This window comes from Oncorhynchus keta, chromosome 19, assembly GCF_023373465.1.
Source record: "Oncorhynchus keta strain PuntledgeMale-10-30-2019 chromosome 19, Oket_V2, whole genome shotgun sequence".
NCBI classification, from domain to species: Eukaryota; Metazoa; Chordata; class Actinopteri; order Salmoniformes; family Salmonidae; genus Oncorhynchus; species Oncorhynchus keta.
The window spans coordinates 36,724,685-36,752,460 of record NC_068439.1 but is presented as its reverse complement, the minus strand read 5'-3'; the positions used below and the strand labels follow the sequence as shown (position 1 = coordinate 36,752,460).

The 27,776-nt window shown below is 43.9% G+C and overlaps 1 protein-coding gene across 4 annotated transcripts in view; it reads right to left on the bottom strand.

The window, feature by feature from the left end:
* LOC118398181 (retinoic acid receptor RXR-beta-A-like) overlaps nucleotides 1-23,217 on the bottom strand; it is a 36,766-nt gene extending 13,549 nt beyond the window's left edge. For 2 of the 4 annotated variants that reach the window (XM_035793261.2, XM_035793263.2), the window contains exons 1-8: nucleotides 23,072-23,217; nucleotides 22,413-22,559; nucleotides 13,702-13,931; nucleotides 6,643-6,790; nucleotides 5,699-5,878; nucleotides 5,064-5,087; nucleotides 2,221-2,381; nucleotides 1,836-1,965 (exon numbers count right to left, since the gene is read on the bottom strand). In XM_035793261.2, coding sequence (XP_035649154.1) covers nucleotides 1,836-1,965; nucleotides 2,221-2,381; nucleotides 5,064-5,087; nucleotides 5,699-5,878; nucleotides 6,643-6,790; nucleotides 13,702-13,931; nucleotides 22,413-22,428 — 889 coding nt within the window. In that variant the 5' untranslated portion in view covers nucleotides 22,429-22,559; nucleotides 23,072-23,217. The remainder of the gene's footprint in view (nucleotides 1-1,835; nucleotides 1,966-2,220; nucleotides 2,382-5,063; nucleotides 5,088-5,698; nucleotides 5,879-6,642; nucleotides 6,791-13,701; nucleotides 13,932-22,412; nucleotides 22,560-23,071) is intronic. The other 2 variants (XM_035793262.2, XM_035793264.2) reach the window with 1 other exon arrangement.
* Between the last annotated feature and the right edge of the window lie 4,559 nt (nucleotides 23,218-27,776).

The window sequence follows — 27,776 nt, the reverse complement described above, 5'->3', positions numbered from 1 at the left end:
CAAACAAAAAAAGTGTTCTCTTAGACATTATGGGGTATTGTGTGTAAATTGATGAGGGTCATTTAAAAATATTTTTTTAAATATATTAGAATAAGGCCGTAACATGTGTTAAACATGTGTTGAATTATTTCCGAAGGCACTGTACATTGACCACATAGGGCCTATGCATTTAAAAGTGTGAAAGCAACAGGAAACATTTCAACAAGAGAAAAGCCACTCTGTGCAAGTGAAGAGTCTTCGCCACAGTAATAATACATTTTAACATCCAATTCCAAATGCACGCTTCATAAGTAAATGATCAACTTCAAGCAATTGTTAGGCCCACATACTAAAAGACCAATAGGGCTATGCTCGTAATTGTTGCCCCATTGCTGGGGAGCTTGCAAAGTAAACAGTTAATATTTTCGATGGCAAAACATTTTTGAAGTTGCATATTTATTTATTATGGCAATTCTCTCTCCCTATAATTTGACGTTTACAGCAAATCAGCAATCTGCTCGCCAGCTCATCCGAACTGTGTTGATTGACAGTATGCTGGTGTAATCAGAGTGCAGAGTTTGCGTTTCACTAAACAATCTGTTGCAACTGACATGTTTTTTTTTTTACAAGGGCGATGCGGCGACTACTGTCTCTGGCTGCGTGACTAATCCACGGAGACTCTGTGTCACAAAATGAGTGACAAAACATTACAAAACCTGGCCAGATAATATCAAGTCATCAGTCAAAGTTGAGTCCCGAGTCTTGAGGCTCCAAGTCAAGTCTCAAGTTATTTTATTTTCTATCAGGTTGAGTCTCATCAAATCAGACTCGAGTCCAAGTCATGTGACTGAGTTCACAACACTGAGGACCTGCCTTGTTTATAGCGTTGTTAAGAAGGCAGAGTAGCACTTTATCATGGACAGACTTCTCCCCATCTTAGCTACTGTTGCATCAACATGTTTTGACCATGAGTTTATAATCCAGGGTTATTCCAAGCAGTTTAGTCACCTCAACTTGCTCAATTTCGACATTATTAATTAGACGATTTAGTTGATTGGTTTAGTGAATGTTTTGTCCCAAATACAACGCTTTTAGTTTTTGAAATATTTAGGACTGACTTATTTCTTGCCACCCATTCTGAAACTGACTGAAGCACTTTGTTAAGTGTTGCAGTAATTTCCCTCACTGTAGTAGCTGACGTGTATAGTGTTGAGTCATCCGCATACATAGACACTAACCTTACTCAAGGCCAGTAACGGGCCTAGACAGCTGCCATGGGGAATTCCTGATTCTGCCTGGATTATGTTGGAGAGGCTTCCATTAAAGAGCACCCTCTGTTCTGTTAGACAGGTAACTCTTTATCCACAATATAGCAGGGGGTGCAAAGCCAGAACACATATGTTTATCCAGCAGCAAACTATGATCAATAATGTCAAAAGCTGCACTGAAGTCTAGCAAAACAGCCCCCACCATTTTTTTACATTTTTTTCTCAGCCAATCATCAGTCATTTGTGTAAGTGCCGTGCATGTGTCGTCCTTCCCTATAAGTGTGCTGAAAGTCTGTTGTCAATTTGTTTACTGTAAAATAGAATTGTATCTGGTCAAAATGTGAGGCTACTGTATTATAAAAGATAACCCTGTCTCTCTCCTCGTGGGCTATCAGCCTATCCATGTACGGCTGTGTTTTAATGAGGTCAAAGCTGAACAGGGCCGTGCTCATTAGGGTGCAGGAAATAAACTTTTTAAATGGAAAACAAACTTTTTATTGGATTTGTCCAGGTATTCCTCCCTGCTTACATTGGCTTTCTTCCATTTGGTGGCAATGAACTTGAAAGGCGAAGGCTTTTTGAACGTACCAGCGCGTAGCAGGATGACCTGGTCGTCCAGGGCCAGCTCAGAGAAGTGGGGGACCCTCTTGGCCCACTCCACCAGGGTAAACAGCTGCTTGTCTGCAGCCTGGCAAATGTTGGTGACCGGGTCGTTGGGCTGGAGAGAGAAACAGAGGGAGAGAGACTGGCTTCAACATAGGGTACAAAATAGAGACTACAGGCCTTTGGATCACATTTTTTTAAAGTGGGTCTGTGGTCTCAGAATCTACTGTATCACAATAAATTGTTGGTGCAGTCGCACAATCCCATGTCTAGAAATAGACAGTGTGAGGAACGAAGTAAGAGAAATTGGTATGTGTGCATCGCAGGGCCAGATGGTGGGTCACACACAGAAACACACACACGCATTTACCGAGCTGCCCTCGGAGGTCCCGTCGGCATGCACCTCGGTCTTCTGCTCTACGGCCATCTCGGCCTCCAGGATCTTTTCCACGGGCATCTCCTCGTTGACGGCGCTGGTCGACTCCGCCTCACTCTCCCGCTCCTTGTTCCTCTGGCGCTCTTCCTGCACGGCTACAGGGGCACAGGAAGGGCCGAGGGAAGGAGAGGAAGAGATTCGGCGGAGCGAGGAGGAGAAAAGCACAGGAGGGGATGGAGGGTGAGAGGGGAAAGAGAGGGAGGGAGTAGGACGGATGGTGAAAAGAAGAAGAAAGGGCAGGAAAAGGCAGAGTGATGGAGAGAGGGGGAGAGAGCAAATGGGAAGCAAAGTGAATAAAAAAAGAGAAAGGTGAGAGATAAGGGAGGGGAAATAAAAAGAGAGGGGAAATAGGGAAAAAATAAAGAGACCAAGAAAAAAAGTGGAGAAAGAGGGGAAGGTAAGTAAAGCAGAGAATAAAGAATGACAGGTTGTCAAAAAGAGAGAGCGAGATACACAGATATGTACATTTCCTAGTTAGTTCAAACAACAATGCTTTCTTCACCTTTCACACCAGGGGTCTCAAACTCAAGGCTTGGGGGCCACATCAGGCTCGCAAGCTGCTTTCTTATGGCCCCAAAACTGATATCTGATTTCCATCAGCCCTCAAGAGGATTTTCCAATTAGAATCAACCCACAAAAAGGTTTCTTCCTATGGCACATTACAAGTTATATATCTTTGGAGTCACCCCAGACCACAATGTCAGTAATACTGAAAACACTTAACACTTCCGCTCCACTAGAAGCGTTGCACTGCTTTGCCATTAGTGTTGTGTCAATGTGATGTTGTTCCTGCTACAAGCACATTGTTGCCAGTGGTTGTACTAAATTATTGTGTAATTACACAAGTTGCTTTTTTAAAACTTGTGAACCCAGCTGGTCAATGTAGTTAGCTAGCTAATCTCAGCAAAAAAAGAAACGTCCTCTCACTGTCAACTGCATTTATTTTCAGCCAACTTAACATGTGTAAATATTTGTATGAACAAAACAAGATTCTACAACTGAGACATAAACTGAACAAGTTCCACAGACATGTGACTAACAGAAATGGAATAATAAAAATCAAAAGTATCTGGTGTGGCCACCAGCTGTATTAAGTACTGCAGTGCATCTCATCCTCATGAACTGCACCAGATTTGCCAGTTCTTGCTGTGAGATGTCACCCCACTCTTCCACCAAGGCACCTGCAAGTACCCAGACATTTCTGGGGGGAATGGCCCTAGTCCTCACCCTCCGATCCAACAGGTCCCAGATGTGCTCAATATGATTGAGATCCGGGCTCTTCGCTGGCCATGGCAGAACACTGACATTCCTGTCTTGCAGGAAATCACGCACAGAACGAGCAGTATGGCTGGTGGCATTGTCATGCTGGAGGGTCATGTCAGGATGAGCCTGCAGGAAGGGTACCACTTGAGGGAATAGGATGTCTTCCCTGTAACGCACAGTGTTGAGATTGCCTGCAGTGACAACAAGCTCAGTCCGATAATGCTGTGACACACCGCCCCAGACCATGACGGACCCTCCACCTCCAAATCGACCCTGCTCCAGAGTACAGGCCTCGGTGTAACGCTCATTCCTTCAACGATAAACGCGAATCCGACCATCACCCCTGGTGAGACAAAACCGCGACTCGTCAGTGAAGAGCACTTTTTGCCAGTCCTGTCTGGTCCAGCAACGGTGGGTTTGTGCCCATAGGCGACGTTGTTGCCAGTGATGTCTGGTGAGGACCTGCCTTACAACAGGCCTACAAGCCCTCAGTCTGCCTCTCTCAGCCTAATGTGGACAGTCTGAGCACTGATTGAGGGATTGTGCGTTCCTGGTGTAACTCGGGCAGTTGTTGTTGCCATCCGGTACCTGTCCCGCAGGTGTGATGTTCAGATGTACCGATCCTGTGCAGGTGTTGTTACACATGGTCTGCCACTGCCAGGATGATCAGCTGTCCGTCCTGTCTCCCTGTAGTGCTGTCTTAGGCGTCTCACAGTACCGACAATGCAATTTATTGCCCTGGCCATATCTGCAGTCCTCATGCCTTCTTGCAGCATGCCTATGGCACGTTCACACAGATGAGCAGGGACCCTGGGCATCTTACTTTTGGCGTTTTTCAGAGTCAGTAGAAAGGCCTCTTTATTGTCCTAAGTTTTCATAACTGTGACCTTAATTGCATACTGTCTGTAAGCTGTTAGTGTCTTAACGACCGTTCCACAGGTTTATGGTTCATTGAACAAGCATGGGAAAGTGTTTAAACGCTTTACAATGAAGATCTGTAAAGTTATTTGCATTTTTACGAATTATCTTTGAAAGACAGGGTCCTGCAAAAGGGAGGTTTCTTTTTTTGCTGAGTTTATTAGCCTCTTGACTTCATAAATCATTGTACAATAACCAGTGGTGTATAGTCGAGGCCATATGCAACCAAAATCAACTTTATTTCTCATTACTCCCAAATCACAAGATAGAGTGAACGGCAAGTATTGAACCTTGGACGCTGACATTGGATGTGATGCAACGTGAGTGCAACACGGGCAGTGAAGCAGCTTTCATTGATTTAAAAGGAACCATTTCCTCAACGGCTGACGGCAATGCCAGACGACTGATGGCTATAGTGTAGCAGGGCCATAAGGCTTACTTTGCGCCTGATCATTTGAGTTTCAGACCCGTTTCATACCAACAATACATTCTGCAACGTACCTCACACAGAAATGGGCCATCGCAACAAAACAACATCAAATATTGTTTCTCACACTCTCCCCCCATCACTCCTTCCCTCCCTCTTTCCTCCTTACATCTCTGTCGTTCATCTTGGACCACTACAGAAGAAGGGAGAGGGAGAGAGAAAACGAGAGGAAACAAGAGGGGAGAGAGAGGGGGGCAGGGGTTAGTGTTTCCAAGGCTCTCCATCCCCCTCTCTCCACCTCCTTTTCTCACTCTTTCCATCCCCTTTGAGTGCAATCAATACTCCCCCATCAGAAATGTAATATTACAATATTCTAATCAAATCTTAACAGCTCTTAGACATCTTTATTATACATAAATGATTCCAGTGGATTTAAAACAGATATTTGAAATAGTTTCATAGCAAGTAGCTTGTACAATGTTAATACAGCAGGACGGTTGGTGAGTGGAGGTTTTCCGGTTAGGGTCCACCTGACCACACACAAGGTGTCCCATCAATCTTCTTTATACTTTCTTACTGTAGCAAGTCAAACCCAATTTCAATAAGAATCCTAGCCCTCCCTCCCTCTTCCATCAGCCTCTCCTCTCCCTTGCTCAGTCTCGCTCTTTAGATCTCCCATTGCATCCCTCTCAGTCTCTCCCTCCATGTCAAGCCTTTACCCTACCTGGTGATAGCGTTGCCCTTTTAATAAGATATATTGAATGCGAGTTGAGGACAGCAGCCTGCCAGCCCCCTCCCCCCTACCTTCCCTCTTCATGCCACAGGCCAGGCACTTCTGGTAGCGGCAGTACTGGCAGCGGTTGCGCTGGCGCTTGTCCACCAGGCAGTCCTTGTTGTCCCGGCAGGTGTAGCTCAGGTCCTTACGCACCGTGCGCTTGAAGAAACCCTTGCAGCCTTCGCAGCTGTACACTCCGTAGTGCTTACCTAGAGAGAGAGAGAGAGAGAGAGAGAGAAACAAAGAGGAAGAGAAAGACAAGAAAGAGGAATGTAAAAAGACATGACAGAAAGAGAGGGAAGAGGGGGATAGAAAAAGGAGGGAAGGTAACTTCAGTAACAAACCACTTTCAATAATTCAGGCATAAAGCCTACAGCACATAGTTCTTCAGGTGTGATGGCAATGAAAGTACATGAAGTGTTTCGGTCCGTTTTAGTAAATACTTCGCACAGACAAGGGAGAGAAGAAGAACAATTCCCTGCTGTTTTTATTTTTATTTTATGCAGCTCTTTAAAAATGTTCTATGAAGAAGAAAGGAGTAAGTTCACCCCAAAATCAAGGGTTATCTGATGTTTCCATACCTCAAGTGGTATAAGTCCATGTAGCCAATGCCATCTGTTGTGTAGATCCCACTATGCACAGCAGAAATCTGTGGGTGTCAATCCCAAATTCATGGGAAAAGAAAGTCGACACACACCACCTAACTAAATCTCATTCAACGCCTGTCAAATTTCGGGCAGAACAATCCTTTAATAAACCAAGCATATCGCATCAGATGTGCTTGTCTCTCCGACAGACCCTCAATCCCACATCAAAATCCCACCCCAGCCTGTCCTAAAGAGCGAAGAGTAAATAGTTCAACTTGTCTTCTCACAGGCTGGGTGGGATTTTTTGCCATATTGCTTACACCATTCAATTTCTCTCTGATCTCCACCACAAGTGCATAGGGTCTAGGGGCCAATTTGGGACTCACCGGAGGAGCGGTCGCCGCAGATGGCACACAGGCGCTTCTGGGAGAGCATGGGGCCCCCTGGGCTGTGGCCCCCCAGCCCGAACGGAGGCTTCACGTCGTCCGAGCTGCTGACCGCGTGCAGCCCCGACATGGACACTGTGGAGTTGATCTGGAGGCCGAGAGAAAGGGGGGAGGATAGGGGCAGAAGTGAGAGGGGAACTACTGAATTGAAGGGGGTTGGGAGGAAAAGTCACTTATGTGTGACGTACTGGCAGCACATCAGTCATTAGTTCAATTACTTGGAGTCATCGATGCAGAGTTGTCATAAAAAAATTTTTTTTACCTTCATGCATTTAACAATGACATACAAACTGTTAGTTCTCTCTTTGAGTGGGCTGATTGATCAGTATTAAAGCAACATTAAATTTCCTGTTCTCCCCTTCCAGGCATCATCGGCTGAGAAAGGAGCATCTGGGCCTCGCCTCCCTCAATGCAGTAGAGATTACAGAGCACTTCTCACCAACACCAGCTTAAGCAGGTTAAGTCTCAGGGCATCCTCATAGCCTGATTAAATCATGAGGACGTTCAAGTAGAATCAGAGGGAAAAAGTGAAATGGGGGGAGGAGAATGAAAGCGAAAATGCCAGGGAGGGAAAGGAGGAAAAATAACACTGAGAAGGACCATCTGACATGAGAGCATGAGCATATTCACTACAGTGTTGCCCACTGCGAGCCCCTTAATGAAATGTATTTATTTAAATGACAATGTTCACAGATGCACATACATTCAAAGTAGATAAAAAAACGGTGAATTTATGCTTTTTATGTATATCTTTCATTGAAATATTGCAGAACATGTTCTCTATTTTCTAGACATACACGGGAGGACAGGGAGAGTTTGACCTTTTGATGTGTGATTTTGAGGGCAACCAATGATTCATCCACTGGCACCCATCATCTAAAATGTCAGAAATGAATCGTTACTGAATTCATTTAATATTTTTGGAGGTTTTAAAAGTCAGAACACGTTCAAAGTGTACGGCCGAAAGACAAATAGCCTACTTCTACCATACACTTAAGAGCAGGGCAACATGTTAAAAAAGGATCCAGATAATGCTGTTTCATGGTTGATTTTGCAGACAAAAACTGAATTGTTACCTGGACATGACAATATCTATACTGAACAAAACAAATGCAACATATAAAGTGTTGGTCCCATGTTTCATGAGCTGAAATAAATTAGTTTACATACCTGTTAGTGAGCGTTTCTCCTTTGCCAAGATAAACAGCATGATCATTACACAGGTGCACCTTGTGCTGGGGACAATAAAATGCTCACCTATTTTGCCCTGTTTATCAAAAGCGTTGGAAAAACTTGTCAATAATCAACTGACTGTCTTTCTTGATGTCTATAGTATTCTCTCTGGTATGCAATCTGGTTTCTGCTCAGGTTATGGATGTGTCACCATTGCCCTTGATTCTAAGCAATGTTGTGCTGCTATTTTTATTGACTTGGCAAAAGCTTTTGATACGGTTGAGCATTCCATTCCTAAGGAGTATTGGTGTCTCTGAGGGGTCTTTGGCCTGGTTTGCTAACTACCTCTCTCAAAGAGTGCAGTGTATAAAGTCAGAACATCTGCTGTCTCAGCCACTGCCTGTCACCAAGAGTGTACTCCAAGGCTCGATCCTAGGCCCCACACTCTTCTCAATTTACATCAACAACATAGATCTGGCAGTATAAAGCTCTCTCATCCATTTATATGCAGATGATACAGTCTTATACTCAGTTGGCCCCTCCCTGGATTTTGTGTTAAACGTTCTACAACAAAGCCATCTTCGTGTCCAACAAGCTTTCTCTGCCCTTAACCTTGTTCTGAACACCTCCAAAACAAAGGTCATGTGGTTTGGTAAGAAGAATGCCCCTTTCCCCACAGGTGTGACCTCTGAAGGTATAGAGCTTGACGTAGTCACCTCATAGAAATACTTGGGAGGATGGCTAGAGGGTACACTGTCCTTCCCTCAGCACATATCAAAGCTGCAGGCGAAGGTTAAATCTAGACTTGGTTTCCTCTATCGTAATCGTTCCTCTTTTACCCCAGCTGCCAAACTAACCCTGATTCAGATGACCATCATACCCATGCTAGATTATGGAGATGTAATTTATAGGAAAGGAAAGGGTGCTCTCGAGAAGCTAAATCGTCTTTACCATTCGGCCCTCAGATTTTCCACCAATACTCCTTATAGGACACATCACTGCATTCTCTACTCCTCTGTAAACTGGTCATCTCCATATACCTTTTGCAAGACACACTGGTTGATGCTTATTTGTAAAACCCTCTTAGGCCTCACTCCCCCCTATCTGAGATGCCTACTGCAGCCCTCAATCCTCCACATACAGTACCCGTTCTGCCAGTCACATTCTGTTAAATGTCCCCAAAGCACACACATCCCTGGATCGCTCCTCTTTTCAGTTCGCTGCAGCTAGCGACTGGAACGAGCTGCAACAAACACTCAAACTGGACAGTTTTATCTACATCTCCTCATTCAAAGACTCAACCGTGCATACTCACACTGACAGTTGAGGCTGCTTCGCGTGATGTATTGTTCAAATCAAATCTTATTCGTCACAGCCGAATACAACAGGTATTCCTTACAGGGAAATGCTTACTTACAAGCCCTTAACCAACAATGCAGTTTAAAAAATATGAATGAGAATAAGAAATAAAAATAAGTAGTTAAAGAGCAGCAATAAAATAACAATAGCGAGACTATATAGAGGGGTACCGTTACAGTCAATGTGCGGGGCACTGGTTAGTCGAGGTAATTGAGGTAATATGTGCACGTTGGTAGAGTTATTAAAGTGACTATGCATAGATAATAACAGATTAGCAGCGGCGTAAAAGAGGGTGGGGGGCAATTGCAAATAGTCTGGGTAGCCATTTGATTAGATGTTCAGGAGTCTTATGGCTTGGGGGTAGAAGCTGCTTAGAAGCCTCTAGGAACTAGACTTGGTGCTCCGGTACTGCTTGCCATGCGGTAGCAGAGAAAACAGTCTATGACTAGGGTGGCTGGAGTCTGACAATTTTTATGGCCTTTCTTTGACACCACCTGGTAGAGGTCCTGGATGGCAGGATGCTTGGCCCCAGTGATGTACTGGGCTCTACGCACTACCCTCTGTAGCACCATGCGGTCGGAGGCTGAGCAGTTGCCATACCAAGCGTTGATGCAATCAGGATGCTCTCAATGGTGCAGCTGTAGAACCTTTTGAGGATCTGAGGACCCATGCCAAATCTTTTCAGTCTCCTGATGGGGAATAGGTTTTGTCGTGCCCTCTTCACGACTGTCTTGGTGTGCTTGGACCATGTTAGTTTGTTGTTGATGTGGACAGCAAGGAACTTGAAGCTCTCAACCTGCTCCACTACAGCCCCGTTGATGAGAATGGGGGCGTGCTCGGTCCTCCTTTTCCTGTAGTCCACAATAATCTCCTTAGTCTTGATCACGTTGAGGGAGAGGTTGTTGTCCTGGCACCACACGGCCAGGTCTCGGACCTCCTCCCTATAGGCTGTCTCGTTGTTGTCGGTGATCAGGCCTACCACTGTTGTGTCATCTGCAAATGTAATGATGGTGTTGGAGTCGTGCCAGGACGTGTAGTCATATGAGTGAACAGGGAGTACAGGAGGGGACTGAGCACGCACCACTGAGGGGCCCCTGTGTTGAGGATCAGTGTGGCGGATGTGTTGTTACATACCCTTTAGGAGCTCAGATGCAAAAATGTAATTACCAACGTTTCAACAGCTAAGCTGTCTTCGCTGTCGAAGCGTCCGTAATTACATTTTTGCATCTGAGCTCCTAGAGTGTGCGGCTCTCTTTAATTTTCTACTACGCTAGCCAGCACCTCCCCTAAATAGGTGTGCGTTTCTTTTTCTTCTAGATTTTTACCTACCCTTACCACCTGTGGGGTGGCCCGTCAGGAAGTCCAGGATCCAGTTGCAGAAAGGTGTTTAGTCCCAGGGGCCTTATCTTATTGATGAGCTTTGGTATGAGCTTACACTATGGTATGGTGTTGAATGCTGAGCTGTAGTCAATGAATAGCATTCTCACATGGGTGTTCCTTTTGTCCAGGTGGGAAAGGGCAGTGTGGAGTGCAATAGAGATTGCATCATCTGTGGAGCTGTTAGGGTGGTATGCAAATTGGAGTGGGTCTAGGGTTTCTGGGATAATGGTGTTGATGTGAGCCATGACCAGCCTTTCAAAGCACTTCATGGCTACAGACGTGAGTGCTATGGGTCGGTAGTCATTTAGGCAGGTTACCTTAGTGTTCTTGGGCACAGGGACTATGGTGGTCTGCTTAAAACATGTTGGTATTACAGACTCGGACAGGAAGAGGTTGAAAATGTCAGTGAAGACACTTGCCAGTTGGTCAACGCATGCTCGCATTACACGTCCTGGTAATCCGTCTAGCCCTGCGGCCTTGTGAATGTTGACTTGTTTAAAGATCTTACTTACATCGGCTGCGGAGAGCGCAATCACACAGTTGCCTGGAACAGCTGGTGCTCTCATGCATGTTTCAGTGTTATTTGCCTCGAAGCGAGGATAGAAGTAGTTTAGCTCGTCTGGTAGGCTCGTGTCACTGGGCAGCTCTCGGCTGTGCTTCTCTTCGTAGTCTGTAATGGTTTGCAAGCCCTGCAACATCCATTGAGCGTCGGAGCCAGTGTAGTACGATTCAATCCTGTGTAGTACGATTCAATCCTAGTCCTGTATTGACACTTTGCCTGTTTGATGGTTTGTCAGTGGGTATAACGGGATTTCTTATCAGCTTTCGAGTTAGAGTCCCGCTTCTTGAAAGCGGAAGCTCTAGCCTTTAGCTCAGTGCGGATGTTGCCTATAATCCATGGCTTCTGGTTTGGGTATGCTTGCCTACGGAGCTGTGAGGGGAACGGCACCTCAGTACCTCCAGGCTCTGATCAGGCCCTACACCCAAACAAGGGCACTGCGTTCATCCACCTCTGGCCTGCTCGCCTCCCTACCACTGAGGAAGTACAGTTCCCGCTCAGCCCAGTCAAAACTGTTCGCTGCTCTGGCCCCCCAATGGTGGAACAAACTCCCCCACGACGCCAGGACAGCGGAGTCAATCACCACCTTCCGGAGACACCTGAAACCCCACCTCTTTAAGGAATACCTAGGATAGGATAAAGTAATCCTTCTCACCCCCCCCCTAAAAGATTTAGATGCACTATTGTAAAGTGGCTGTTCCACTGGATGGCATAAGGTGAATGCACCAATTTGTAAGTCGCTCTGGATAAGAGCGTCTGCTAAATGACTTAAATGTAAATGTAAATGGTATGTACGTACAGTCACTGTGGTGGGGACGTCATCGATGCACTTACTGATGAAGCCAATGACTGATGTGGTGTACTCCTCAATGCCATCATTTGACCACTTTTTATTGACCGAGTCACTGGTGCTTCCTGCCTTAATTTTTGTGTGTAAGCAGGAATCAGGAGGATAGAATTATAGTCAGATTTGCAAAATGGAGGGTGAGGGAGAGCTTTGTATGCGTCTCTGTGTGTGGAGTAACATGCTGATAGAAATTTGGTAAAACAGATTAAAGTGTTTCTGCATTAAAGTCCCCGGCCAGTAGGAGCGCCGCCTCTGGATGAGAGTTTTACTGTCAAATTGTTCTCTACCTTCTTGCCCTTTGTGCTGTTGTCTGTGCCCAATGACATTTTTACCGTGTTTAGTGCTGCTACCATGTTGTGTTTCTACCATGTTGCTGTCATGTTGTGTTGCTACCATGCTGTGTTGTCATGTGTTGCTGCCATGCTGTTGTTGTCTCAGGTCTCTCTTTATGTAGAGTTGTGGTGCCTCTCTTGTCGCACGGCCCTATGTCGCAAGGATCTGTACACAATTCCTAGAAGCGGAAAATGTCCCAGTTTTTCCATGGCCTGAATACTCACCAGACCCATTGAGCATGTTTGGGAAGTTTTGGATCGACATGTACGACAGTTTGTTCCAGTTCCCACCAATATCCTGCAACTTCGCAACAGCCATTGAAGGAGTGGGACAACATTCCACAGGCCACAAACAGCCTGATCAAATCTATGCGAAGGTCAAATCTATGTCGTGCTGCATGAGTCAAATGGTGGTCACACCAGATACTGACTGGTTTTCTGATATACGCCCCTACCTTTTTTAAAGGCATCTGTGACCAACAGACGCATATCTGTATTCCCAGTCTTGTGAAATCCATAGATTAGGGAGTAATGAATTTATTTCAATGGACTGATTGAAATTGTTATACATGTTGCGTTTATATTTTTGTTCAGTGTAGATATGTATTGTTTCACGATAGCCTTTGGTAGTTCTCCGCAATTTCACTTGATCTACAGGGCTGGGAATTGCCGGGGACCTCACGATATTATCACGACGCTAAGCTGTCGATACGACATGTATTGAGATTCTTACGATTCAATACGAATTTAAATTAGATACTTTTGATTGCGATTCAATGTTCCAAACATATTGCTCAGCATATTTCTGCTGCAGAGGGACAAGACAGAGCCATGATAATACGATCAGTCATGGGAATAAAAGTGCGGAAAACATATATGGAATACTGGGGTTTTGGTGCAGGTATAGCCAACTAGTGCACAAAAAATATATCGCGATATTGCCAAAACAATAAAATATATCGTCACAAATAATATCCCGATATGTAACTGTATCAATTTGTCCCCCATCACCATTGCCCTACAACATAAATCACAGTATATAGCAAAGTTTGGGTGCCATAAAATAGCAGCCAAGGTTTATTTACCATAAAAGTGCTCTCAACAAGTGATATTCTTCTCAACCAATCACCAAACAAGGCAAGTGCTGGCAGAGACGCACATGTTGAATGCAGCCTATATAGCCACACTTGGTTATCACAGGCCACTAGTGTAAAGCAGCATTTATTGACCCATAATGCTAACTTCCCATCTCTGAATGGCCCTGAGAGGTGATGGATTAAAGATAAAGGCAGAAGGAGAGGAGTGGTAGAATAGAAGTGTTAGCTACCTGTCTGGAACTCAGGGCTCACCTGGGGGCTGCTAATGGGGCCGTAGCCCACCGAGGGTGTCCCGGGCAGGCATGGCGACCCCAAAGAGGAGCTGATGACAGAGAAGGGCGAGCCCATGCTGCTGGTGGGGCTGTTGACGTCCGAGGTGAAGGGCGGCAGAGACGTCATGGCGGCTGCTGTGGGGGTCAGGGGGGGTGAGTGCAGGCCCGAGGGAGGGGAGGACACAGAGGAGCTGTCTGGGCTGCGGGAATCTGGTGAAAATGACAGGGATTACATGGCAGAGAGTGACGATACCCTACATACAACTCAAGTTTAAGAAAATATAATTATTGATAGTTTTCCTAGCTACAATGAAGTTAGTCGCCATAACCTAGCTCAACACAAACAATTTAAAATAGGCCACCAAAATACTTCCAATCCCGACTTAAAGACAAATACAGTATAGCGCAGTGGTCACCAACTGGTAGATCTTCAATGCCTTCCTAGTCAATCAACAAACATTTCTGTATTTGTTGCGGTGATGCGGTGTTGGCGGTCAAAAGCCCTGCGCAACAGGCAGGCAAAGTGTTCCCATTTCCAACCATTTCATTTGTCTGAAAAGACTAACTCTGCCTAGCCGGCAGATCCGTGGCTAAATCGAGTGTGTCTTTTGCGCTGGCCAATCGGATAGCTCACAACACCGTGTACGGCTTCCACGACCCTGGCCACAGCAAAGTTTTATACAATAAGTATTATTAATTTCAGTAGGGTCGAAAGATATCTCATTAGTAAGAGTTTCTATAGCATTAATCGTCCTCTTACTTTCCTCTGCTTTCAGTTGCCATGCCAATACTTTGTGAGCTTTCTCTCCAAGCTTGTAATAATGCTGTTTTGATTTATTGATGGCCCTCTCAGCTTGATATGTGTTCAGAATATTATATTTCAGTTTTTTATTTACCAAAAGCCTATATATATCTTTAGTCGGGCCTCTTTGGTAGGTTCTCTCTAGCTCAGAGATTTCAGATTCAAGGGCACTCAGTTCCGCACTGTGTTTTCTCTTCAGCCCTTTAGTATAGGAATAACCCTGCGTTTTTATCATTATTAGTGGCTCCCGTATGTCTATTTTAATATTAATAAATATTTCACTTTCTCTGGTCATTGGAACAACATGAATTTGTGCAGAAGGAAGATGAGGTGCGACTCAAGTTTAGCCATTAGGTGGAAGATGATATCCCCTCTCTCTGGTCAGTCTCACCTTTATTTAACCAGGCAAGTCAGCTAAGAACAAATTCTTATTTACAACGACGGCCTACCCCGGACATACCTGGACGACGTTGTGCCAATTGTGTGCCGCCCTATGGGACTCCCAATCACGGCCGGATGTGATAGGAGCCCCGCAAAAAAGGAGAGAGCAGGGACTGCTGCTCTCTCCCTTCCTCTGCTGAGACTAATGCCATGTTCAATACAACTGGCAACTCGAAAATCTCAGACTTCCGTGCGTTCAAGACAACTGGGAACTCAGGAAAAAAAGTTCCCAGTTCTCAGTCGAGTTCCCAGTTCTCAGTCAGTTGTCTTGAAAGCACCATGACCATCAGAAGAGTGGTACCATCAATCCAGTAAAATAAAAAAGCTAATTATTTGCGAATCATTTCAATTTATGCTCAACTGTGGCTCACAGGTGCTACACCAACTGATCTATTTTGTTATCAAAGCTCGAGTTTTGAAATATAATATGGTCTGAGAAGGACAATAGTGGCAGGCCAGGCAGATATCACGTATTAGGCCAGGTATATAGTTAATATGCTGTGATAATGTATTAGGCCAGGCATATAGTCAATATGCTGTGATAATGTATTAGGCCAGGCATATAGTCAATATGCTGTGATAATGTATTAGGCCAGGCATATAGTCAATATGCTGTGATAATGTATTAGGCCAGGCATATAGTCAATATGCTGTGATAATGTATTAGGCCAGGCATATAGTCAATATGCTGTGATAATGTATTAGGCCAGGTATATAGTTAATATGCTGCGATAATGTATTAGGCCAGGTATATAGTCAATATGCTGTGATAATGTATTAGGCCAGGTATATAGTCAATATGCTGTGATAATGTATTAGGCAGACTGCACAAACCTCATTCTTACAGAACTGTTTTAAATTAAGTTAATGTTACATTTATAAAGAAAGAAATCTGAGCAATAGATCTCGGACGGCTTTTTCTTTTTGGTACTTTTACACCTTTTTCTCCCCAATTTCGTGATATCCAATATACAGTCTTGTCCCATCGCTGCAACTCCTGTACGGACTCCGGAGAGGCGAAGGTCGAAAGCCATGTCTTCCGAAACACGACGCCGCCAAGCCGCACTGCTTCTTGACACATGCTTGCTTAACTTTGGGGCGGCAGCGTAGCCTAGTGGTTAGAGCGTTGGACTAGTAACCGGAAGGTTGCGAGTTCAAACCCCTGAGCTGACAAGGTCGTTCTGTCGTTCTGCCCCTGAACAGGCAGTTCAACCCACTGTTCCCAGGCCGTCATTGAAAATAAGAATCTGTTCTTAACTGACTTGCCTGGTTAAATAAAGGTTAAAAAAAAATTTAAAACTCAGAAGCCAGCTGCACCAATGCGTCTCCTCCGTACAGCTGGCGACCGAAATCAGCGTGCATGCACCAGGCCGCCACAAGGAGTTGCTAGAGCGAGATGGGACAAGGACATCCCAGCCGGCCAAACACTCCCCTAACCCGGACGACGCTGGGCCTCATAGTCGCGGCCGGCTGAGACACAGCCCGGGATCAAACACGGATCTGTAGTGACGCCTCTAGCACTGCAGTGCCTTAGACCGCTGCGCCACCCAGGAGGCCCACGGCTTGCTTTTTGACTGGCTTCAGGACCATGCAGACGACTCAGAGCACGGCGGGAAATCTGCTTGCCCAGCTGGCTGGTGGATGGCTCAGAGCATGGCAGGAAGGCTGTTTGCCCGGCTGGCTGGCTTTAGGACAGCGCATAGATGCAGCTCTGCATTAAACAGTGCAACTTCTCTCAAAACAGTGCGGAGGTGAAGATGGCAGTAGATGGCTAGTTAACTGCTGTTTGACTTGACATGAATCTAGAGTTTTTTAACCCGGTGCTGAGCTAATTAGCAGCTAATTGCTATATGACACGTGTTGTAGAATGTTAAGTTCCCTATCAACTGAGGTGAATGAAGTTACAGCAGCCAATATATATGTGATAATGGCTGCAGTCAATTTATTATATTTTTTTGCATTTGGAGTTTTTACAGTGTAGAAATACAATAAATGAGCTTCAACTTTATAATAACCCCCTCCAACTCCCCCATGTCACTTTGCCATACCCTAGGTTTAGCTGAAATGAAGCTAGGCCTTATATATCTCTGGGAATAATTATGTATAAGCAATAATTAATAACAACAACCACGTTTCCATCCAACCATTTAATGCGGATGAATTACCTGACAAGAAAAAGGTAATGACGGGCTGATGGAAACATGAAATGCTTTTACAAATGTAAAATGCCGACAGACAATTTGTTCATTTAACATGGTGGGATATTTTTGTGTGCAGATATAATGTGGTCTTCCCACTACGACTCGGGAAAGCATGCAGTTTATTAGCCTACAGATGAAATACATTCACAAGGTGGTGAATGTGCAAGGTGATGACGAGTTTGATGCTCCTTTTGAATAAATATCGAGGGTCTTATTCTGATGACATGATGATCGATGCTTGGCTGCCGTTTGATATATACAAATAATGTCACTCTTATCCATAATAATCTCAATGTAGGTAGCCTACCCGTACTGTATCTGCGAGCTGTTGGCTAGAGCGTATGTACCAAGACCAGAGAGGGCACATTTGCTATATAAGGGTTTTTGTGACAAAACCATAAGTTGAAAATGCGATCGAAACCAATTTAACTTTTTACTTGTACATGGGAATTTGACGGCAGTTATTTTCATGTGCACTACATCATCATGCAAAGGCTTTGAGCTACAAAAACTATGTTTAATGGAAACATCTCTGGCGTGTAAAATGCACGTATTGTTTTATGCAGATTTTAGAATAGTTGCATGAAAATCTGTCACAAATTGGATGGAAACCCAGCTAGTAATAATAATACATTTTGTAAAGCGCATTTCCGACGCTCATTGCACATACAGTGCCATCAACGAGTATACAGACCCCTCGACATTTTCCACAGTGTTGTGTTACAAAGTGGGATAAAAATGAATTGAATTATCATTTTTTTGTCAACGATCTGCACAAAATACTCTGTCATGTCAAAGTTGAAGAAAAAGTAACTTTTTTTTTATCAATGGAAAATAAAACAAATATATCTTGATATATCTTGATTAGATAAGTATTCAACCCCGAGTCAATACATGATAGAATTACCTTTGGCAGCTATTACAGCTGTGAGTCTTTCTAAATAGAAGATCTTTGCACACCTGGATTGTACCATTTTTTTATTTTTATATTCAAGCTCTGTCAAGTCAATTGTTGATCACTGATAGACTGCCATTTAAGTCTGGCCATAGGTTTCCAAGCAGATTTAAGTCAAAACTGTATCTAGGCAACTCAAGACCAGTCAATATCATCTTGGTAAGTAACTCCAGTCTATATTAGGCCTTGTGTTTTAGGTAATTGTTCTGCTGAAAGTAACATAACATTGTTTAAATCAATTCAAACTTTGTCACATGCTCCGAATACAATAGGTTTAGACCTTATAGGGAAATGCTTGCTTACAAGCCCTTAACCAACAATGCATTTAAGAAGTCAAGAAAAAAAATGAACTAAAAAAATAGATAATAAATAGCAAATAAAAGTAGCAAAAAATTAAACCGCAGTAAAATAACAATAGCGAGGCTATATACAAGGGGTACCGGTACAGAGTCAATGTGCGGGGGGCACCGGTTATTCAAGGTAATATGTACATGTAGGTAGAGTTAAAGTGACTATGCATAGATAATAGAGAGTAGCAGCAGCGTAAAAGAGGGGTCTGGGTAGCCCTTTGATTAGCTGTCCAGGAGTCTTATGGCTTGGGGGTAGAAGCTGTTAAGAAGCCTTTTGGACCTAGACTTGGCGCTCCGGTACCACTTGCCGTGCGGTAGCAGAGGGAACAGTCCATGACTAAGGTATCTCAAAGTGTCTGGTGGAATACAGATTGAACCAGGTTTTCCTCTAGGATTTTGCTTGTGCTTTGCTTTATTCAATTTCTTTTTACCCTAAAAAACTCTTGAGTCCTTGCCGGTGACAACAATACCTATAAAATGATGCAGCTACCACCATGCTTGAAAATATGAAGTGGTACTCAGTGATGTGTTTGATTTGCCCCGTACATAACTTTCTGTCCTGAATACAACTTTTTTGCAGTCTTACTTTAGTGCGTTATTGCAAACAGGATGCATGTTTTGGATTATTTTTATTCTGTACAGGCTTCCTTTTCCCTGTTATTTCTTTTAGCATTGTGGAATAACTACAATGTTGTTGATCCATCCTCAGTTTTCTCCTATCACAGCCATTAAACTCTGATTTAAAATCACCATGGTAAAATCCCTGAGCGTTTTTTCACTCTTTGGTAACTCGAATTAGGAAGGGTGCCTGTGTCTTTGTAGTGACACACTGTCCAAAATGTAATTAATAAATGCTTGAAGGGATATTCAATATCTGCTTCTATTTTTTACCCACCTACCAATAGGTGCCCTTCATTGGAAACCATTGGAAAACTTCCCTCGTCTTTGTAGTTGAATCGGTGCTTGAAATTCACTGCTCGACTGAGGGACCTTACAGATAATTGTATGTGTGGGGTACAGTATGTGTGGGGTACAGCAATGGGGCAGTCATTGAAAAATCAGGTTAAACACTATTATTGTACACAGATGGAGTCTATGCAACTTATTAAGCACATTTCTACTCCTGAACTAATTTAGGTTTGCCATAATAAAAGGGTTGAATACTTGACAAGACATTTCATCTTTTCATTTTTTATTCATTTGTAAACATTTCGAAAAACAAAATTCCACTGTGACATAGGGTATTATGTGTAGATCAGTGACAAAATCTAAATGTAATACATTTTAAATTCAGGCTGTAACACAATGTGGAAAAAGTCAAGGCGAAGTGGGGTACTTTTTGAAGGCACTGTTAGAAAACTAAATTCAGCAACAATACAGTAAAATGTACAGAAAGAAAATCACAATACATCAAACCATTGCCTACTAATACAAAACAGGAGATTAAGCAATTAATTTAGTATGTATTTATGTATCCTTTATTTAACTAGGCAAGTCAGTTAAGAATAAATTCTTATTTACAATGATGGCCTACATCTTCATAAAACATAAAATGCTAGCTCGAATAGGTAGGTCTTTAGTTGTGCTTTAAAAAAAGAAGTTGAAGCTGCCTCCTTGACATGTGTAGGACACCCATAATGCACAGGCTTGTAGCTGTGTGATCAGCCTGTTTGAGTCTGACAATCGTAGTGAGCGTGCAGGAGAATAGTTCTCTATACGTTGGCATTTGTATTTAGGTGCATCACCCTTGAGGGCCTGTATTGAACAGGAAGCCAATGGAGGTTGAATAAAGCAGAGTAGTTTGATTAATCTAGTATTTAAACAATTAATTGGTATATACAGCCTGAAAGTAATGACTGTAAAATCGTGTAAATGTTCCTTACAAGCCAGAATGTTGAATTAAATTACATTGGAACTTAATCTACCAGTTGTCTGCAGTGTTGGTTCTTCAGATGTTCGAAATACGACACAAAATAGCAACTGGAAAGTAATTGTTTATTGTTAAGAGCGCCGGTAGTGAAGTTTCTATTATCACCTGGCACGTACAAAACCATGTAAATACCTGATGACTTCAGTTTGTATGCATGCATCACGCGCACACGTTTGCTCATGACCGAAGGCATGTGCACAAGATGGAAGTTCATGCATGCAAAGCCCGCATACTTACTGAAGTCCAGTTGTATTGGTCTTATGTAAGTAAGGTAAGGCGTACACATTCCAACTAAAACGCTTACTTGCAGGTTCCGTCTCGACAATGCAACAATAAGAAATAATAAAATAAAAGAATACAAAGTCAAAGGCTCAGTAGAATAGTTAATACAGGAAGGCACAATGTATAGTCCAATATTTCCACGTGTTTAGGGGAAGGGAGGATTGGGGGCAAGTGTTTAAATTGCGCAGTATTTAGTACTCATAATAAGAGTCTGGTAGCAGCAGTTGTGATGTATGAGTGGATATCTGTGTGTGAGTGCATGTGTGCGGAGAGTCAGTGCAGGTGATCCATCCCGTTCAGCAGTCTCATGGCTTGTAGAAAGAAACTGCCCCGGAGCCCGTTGATATCAGACATACTCCAATACTGTCTGCCCGACGGTAGGGGAGTGAACAGCTCGGGGCTGTGGTCCTTGATGCTGATGGCTTTCCTCAGGCACTGTTTTGAGTAGACGTCCTGGATGGGTGGGAACACGGTCCCAATTATGTACGTGTGTCTCCTGACCACTCCCGTCTCAGCCTCCAGTATTTATGCTGCAGTAGTTTATGTGTCGAGGGGCTAGGGTCAGTCTGTTATATCTGGAGTATTTCTCCAGTGTCCTGTGTGAATTTAAGTGTGCTCTCTCGAATTCTCTCTTGCTTTCTTTCCCTCTCTCGGGGGGCCTGAGCCCTAGGACCATGCCTCAGGACCACCTGGCATGATGACTCCTTGCCGTCCCCGGTCTACCTGGCCGTGCTGCTGCTCCAGTTTCAACTGTTCTGCCTGCGGCGATGGAACCCTGATCTGTTCACCGGATGTGCTACCTGTCCCAGACCTGCTGTTTTCAACTCTCTAGAGACAGCAGGAGCAGTAGAGATACTCTCAATGATCGGTTATGAAAAGCCAACTGACACTTACTCCTGAGGTGCTGACCTGTTGCACCCTCGACAACCACTGTGATTATTATTATTTGACCATGCTGGTCATTTATGAACATTTGAACATCTTGGCCATGTTCTGTAATAATCTCCACCCGGCACAGCCAGAAGAGGACTGGCCACCCCTCATAGCCTGGTTCTTCTCTAGGTTTCTTCCTAGGTTGTTTTTCCTAGCCACCATGCTTCTACACCTGCATTGCTTGCTGTTTGGGGTTTTAGGCTGGGTTTCTGTACAGCACTTTGAGATATCAGCTGATGTAAGAAGGGCTACATAAATAGATTTGATACTTGTGTCAGCGGGTGTTTACATGGTTTTGTGCATGCGCCAGCTGATAGACATTTCTCATTCAGTACCGGCACTCTAAACAGTTGGGTAAACAATACGTTCCTGTTAAATCTCGATCATCTGAAGGACTTACACCACAGACAACCGGTATATTCAAATATATTTAATTCAACATTCTGGCTTGAAAGGAACATTTACACAATTTAGCAGTCATTATTTTCAAGCAGTATATACCAATAATTGTGTATTAGATGCTAAATAATCAGACACAATTGGGGTGATATGATTTTTTTGTGTAGTTTGTGAGCGCACCCTGGTAGCTATAGCTAACGAAGCTATTCAGTAAGGTAACTTAGTAACTTGTTATGCCTTGAGCCAATGTTTTATTTAACTAGGCAAGTCAAATAGTTAGCAAGCATCGTTAATGCACTAGCTAACTAGTATAGTTAACCACTGGAACATAAAGACAAAGTGTAAACGTGGATTGACAGCTAGCGAACTTCATTAGAAAATACCGATGGCCTTCTTACCTCTGCTGTCGCCCATGACTGCCTCCTTGGTGGAAAAGACGCGCTGTGACACCGATAGACGTGCTTCAATCACCCTGCTTACCCAACTCACGACCGCGGACTGAGTGAGGCCCGGGCCAGAGTCGTTTTGGGGGACCAAAAACAGAGCTGAAAAAAATCCAAAACAAAATAATGAAATAACAGCCGCAAATATCTAAATTTGTAATCAGACCCATGCGTTTGACAGCCAAGTATTTCCTAACATGAGCCACGAGGACCCATACTCATTAGTGTATGTGTGCATTTTGACCAAGAAGCATAACGTTATCGTTTGCTGGCTAACTAGCTTAGCCCGACTGGGTAACAAAACAAGCCAATAACAAACCACTTAGCTAGCTAACGTTAGCTATCTACAATTACTACCTAACTAGATTCCTACAAACGCCGAGTCGACAAAATATTGGCCTGTAGACAGTGCAGCCAAAGGAATGAGCGTTTTGTATCATTGGTACAGCTGGCTAGCGTAGTGCAACAACCAACCAGAGAGAACTCGCAAGTGATAACGTTAGTTGGTCAGTTTGGAAACAATTCATATTAGCTATTCATTTCCCCAACAGTAAGATATAGCGTTAATGCTAACACAAACTATGCATCAACAATAATTATAGCCAGCTACTAACGTTCTTGATCGTGCAGTTTCTTCGCATGAAAATATATGGTAGTAGGTCAGGCAGGCCACGAGTTCTTCCTCTCTCCCCACTTTCCCTCGTCGTCAGTCCTCCCTTCCCCTGCCCTGCTGCCTGTGGTTGACTGAGTAACGGTAGCTACTGTATCAAAGACAGTACAGTCTGAATAGGTTTTGTAATTTTAAAAATACCATAAATCTGAACGTCTGTAATGAGCATTATGATGCATTTACATGACACTTTAATAACATGCAGCCAGGTTCCCCATTAACATTGCATGGGGAATATTAACACTGGGGTCTCTCAATGGTGTGTACTTAGTCCCCTCCTGTATTCCCTGTTCACCCACGACTGCGTAGCCAAACATGACTCCAACACCATCATTACGTTTGCTGACGACACAACAGTGGTAGGCCTGTTCACAGACAACGATGAGACGGCCTATAGGGAGGTCAGAGAACTGTCAGTGCGGTGCCAAGACAACAACCTCTCCCTCAATGTGAGCAAGACAAAGGAGGTGATCGTGGACTACGGGAAAAGGTGGTCCGATCAGGCCCCCATTAACATCGACGGCTGTAGTGGAGCGGGTCGAGAGTTTCAAGTTCCTTGGTGTCCACATCACCAACAAACTATCATGGTCCAAACATACCAAGACAGTCGTGAAGAGGGCACGACAAAACTTTTCCTCCTCAGGAGACTGAAAAGATTTGTCATGGGTCCCCAGTTCCTCAAAAGGTTCTACAGCTGCACCATTGAGAGCATCCTGACCGGACTCCAGTCACCCAAGTCATAGACTGTTTTCTCTGCTACCGCACGGCAATCGGTACCAGAGCGCCAAATCTAGGACCAAAAGGTTCCTCAACAGTTTCTACCCCCAATTCATTCGACTGCTGAACAATTCATAAAAATCGTCAGATGCCGAGCAGTTGCCATACCAGGCGGTGATGCAACCAGATGCTCTCGATGGTGCAGCTGTAGAACCTTTTGAGGAACTGGGGACCCATGCAAAATCTTTTCTCTCCTGAGGGGGAAACAGTTTTGTCGTGCCCTCTTCACGACTGTCTTGGTATGTTTGGACCATGATAGTTTGTTGGAGATGTGGAGAGGTTGTTGTCCTGGCACTACACTGCCAGTTCTCTGACCTCCTCCCTATAGGCCGTCTCATCGTTGTCTGTGATCAGGCCTACCACTGTTGTGTCGTCAGCAAACGTAATGATGGTGTTGCAGTCGTGTTTGGCCACACAGTCGTGGGTGACAGGGAATACAGGAAGGGACTAAGTACACACCTCTGAAAGGCCCCAGTGTTAAGGATCAGCGTGGCAGACGTGTTGTTGCCTACTCTTACCACCTGGGGGCGGCCCGTCAGGAAGTCCAGGATCCAGTTGCAGAGGGAGGTGTTTAGTCCCAGAGTCCTTAGCTTAGTGATGAGCTTCGTGGGCACAATGGTGTTGAACACTGAGCTGTAGTCGATGAACTGCATTCTCACACAAGTGTTCCTTTTGTCCAAGAGAGATAGGGCGGTGTGGAGTGCGATTGAGATTGTGCCATCTGTGGATCTGTTGGGGCGGTTTGCGAATTGGCGTGGGTCTAGGGTGTCCGGGAGGATGCTGTTGATGTGAGCCATGACCAGCCTTTCAAAGCACTTCATGGCTACTGACGTGAGTGCCACGGGGTGGTAATCATTTAGGTAGGTTACCTTCGCTTCCTTGGGCACAAGGACTATGGTGGTCTGCTTGAAACATGTAGGTATTACAGACTCGGTCAGGGAGAGGTTGAAAATGTCAGTGAAGACACTTGACAGTTAGTTCACACATGCTTTGAGTACACGTCCTGGTTATCCGTCTGGCCCAGCGGCTTTGTGAATGTTGACCTGTTTAAAGGTTTTGTTCACATCGGCTACTGAGAGCGTTATCACACAGTCATCCAGAACAGCTGGTGCTCTCGTGCATGCTTCAGTGTTGCTTGCCTTAAAGCGAGCATAAAAGGCTTGCGTCACTGGGCAGCTCGCATCTGGGTTTCCCTTTGTAGTCCATAATAGTTTTCAAGCCCTGTCACATACGACGAGCGCCAGAGCCGGTGTAGTAGGATTCAATCTTAATCCTGTAATAACGCTTTGCTTGTTTGATGGTCCATCTGAGAGCATAGCGGGATTTGTTATAAGCATCCGGATTAGTCTCCCGCTCCTTTAAAGCGTCAGTTTTCACCTTGTGCATTTGCATTTATCATAATTATGCATTATCATAGTAGAATGTATAATGCAGTTTAAAACCATGGTATTTCCATGATCCACATCTATACCAGGTTATAAATGAGACCATACCATGGCATTATTTAGGCGCATGGCAGTACCATCATACTTCAAAGCTAAAACCATGGTATAAGTGAAAGTACGATAGTAGTACCATGGTACATTTTTGTAAGGGACAGTCCCCAGCCAGGCAGTGTTGAAGCGCAAGGCAGAAATACTTTGCACAGTTTACACTGTGCGTGTCACGACTTCTTCCGAAGTCAGTCCCTCTCCTTGTTCGGGCGGCGTTCGGCAGTCGACGTCACCAGTCTTCTAGCCATCAGTCCCATAGGGCAGCGCACAATTGGCCCAGCATCGTCTGGGTTAGGGTTTGGCCGGGGTAGGCCGTCATTGTAAATAAGAATTTGTTCTTAACTTGACTTGCCTAGTTAAATAAAGGTTCAATAAACAAATATCAAGTAATGAATAGTGTACAGCCAAAATCTGACCATAGACATATATATCCATCACTGTCACATTATAAAAAACGCTCTCGTCAGATGCGCGTTTGAGAATGGTGTTCTCACATAATAGCATTTTGGAATGTTCACACATATGGCCGAGACAAGTGAACACATTGTTGAGCTTGGAATGGGAATTATTCATATTTTATTAAGCTTAATGTTGTGATCTGTTTTATCAGCCTCATCTTTGTGTTTAAACATTTTAGTATGGAACCACTGTTAAACATTTTAGTATGGAACCACTGTTAAACATTTTAGTATGGAACCACTTTTCTGGCCTATTGTCTCGCAACTGTCCCAAAGTCTGTTTTGAACCGTCCCAGACATATTTTTTAAAATGTTTTAACGGACTATAAACATTTTAGAGCCCTGGTTGTAGGTGATACAGAATCTGATTCCACCAGCATGCACAGGGTGAAGGTAAGTTGGCCAAAATACACACACCTTGAGGCTAGTTTGCTAAGTTGGCAAACAGTAAAATTATTTGATTTCCCCCCACTGTAACTGTATGTTAGCCAGCAGTGCACAATATGGGTTTGGTAGATAAACTAAAGTTAGCTAGGTGGCTTGCACGAAAAATAACTTATATAAATAGCTAGGCACCGTATTTGTCATCTGCCCTCTTGGTGCTGGCATCGGCTGTAGCTGAGCTACTAACGTTAGCTAAATATAAACTCTTTGTTTCGAATCCTCATCGCTATATTCCGATTGAAACATGGATGTCACCATATAGCTAATAGACGTTCCATCGTCTAAGTTGTGTTGATGAGAGGAATCACTTGAAGCCATTTCGTCTGGTCAGTTCTTTCAGTTGTGCCCAAAGGATTGTTGTTAGTGTCCACCTCCTTTTCAAAAAAGCCCGCCTTGGGGGACAGAGAACAAGGACCATCCCAAGTTGTAGTGTTTCAGAGACTGGGTACAATGTGTCTGCTTGTATATTTAGCAATGAATCCAGTGATAGGAAGATAATTGAAAGACGTACAATGTCTTTATCGAACAAGGACAACCATATCTACACCCTTAAAAATGTATAGTCTGATCAGTATAACATAGAGCCTTCACGAAATGCCACAAAGCAGGACTACATGTATTTTTTAGACCCCACCCCCTCACTGTCCAAGAAATGCTTCAGACATGATGTAAAAAAAAGCCCAGATCCCACCAGGTGAAATTCCCCTTTAAAAACGTCTCTAGGATAGGGGGCAGCATTTGGAATTTTGGATGAAAATCTTTCCCAAATTCAACTGCCTGCTACTCATCCCCAGAAGATAAGATATGCATAGTATTAGTAGATTTGGATAGAAAACACTCTGAGGTTTCTAAAACTGTTTGAATCATGTCTGTGAGTATAACAGAACTTATGTAGCAGGCGAAACCCCGTTTTTTGAGGTCACCCTCTTTTCAATGGGTTTTCATTGGGAATCCAGATTTCTAAGGGACTTGCTTGCCGTTCCTACCGCTTCCACTGGATGTCACCTGCCTTTAGAAATTGGTTGAGGTTATTCCTTTGTGTAATGAAGAAGTACGGCCATCTTGAACGGGGGTCACTTCATGTGTACTGTTTGATAGAGGCTCATGACCAGAAAGCATGCTTCAGTTTGTTTTCTTCCTGTATTGAACACAGATCATCCGTCTTCAATTTGATTGATTATTTACTTTAGAAAATACCTAAAGTTGTATTTTCAAAAGTAGTTTGAAATGTTTTGGTGAAGTTTACAGGTAACTTTTGAGATATTTTGTAGTCACGTTGCGCAAGTTGGAACCGGTGTTTTTCTGGATCAAATGCGCCAAATAAATTGACATTTTGGATACATATGGACGGAATTAATCGAAACAAAAGGACCATTTGTGATGTTTATGGGACATATTGGAGTGCCAACAAAAGAAGCTTGTCAAAAAGGTAAGGCATGATTTATATTTTTATTTCTGCATTTTGTGTTGCGCCTGC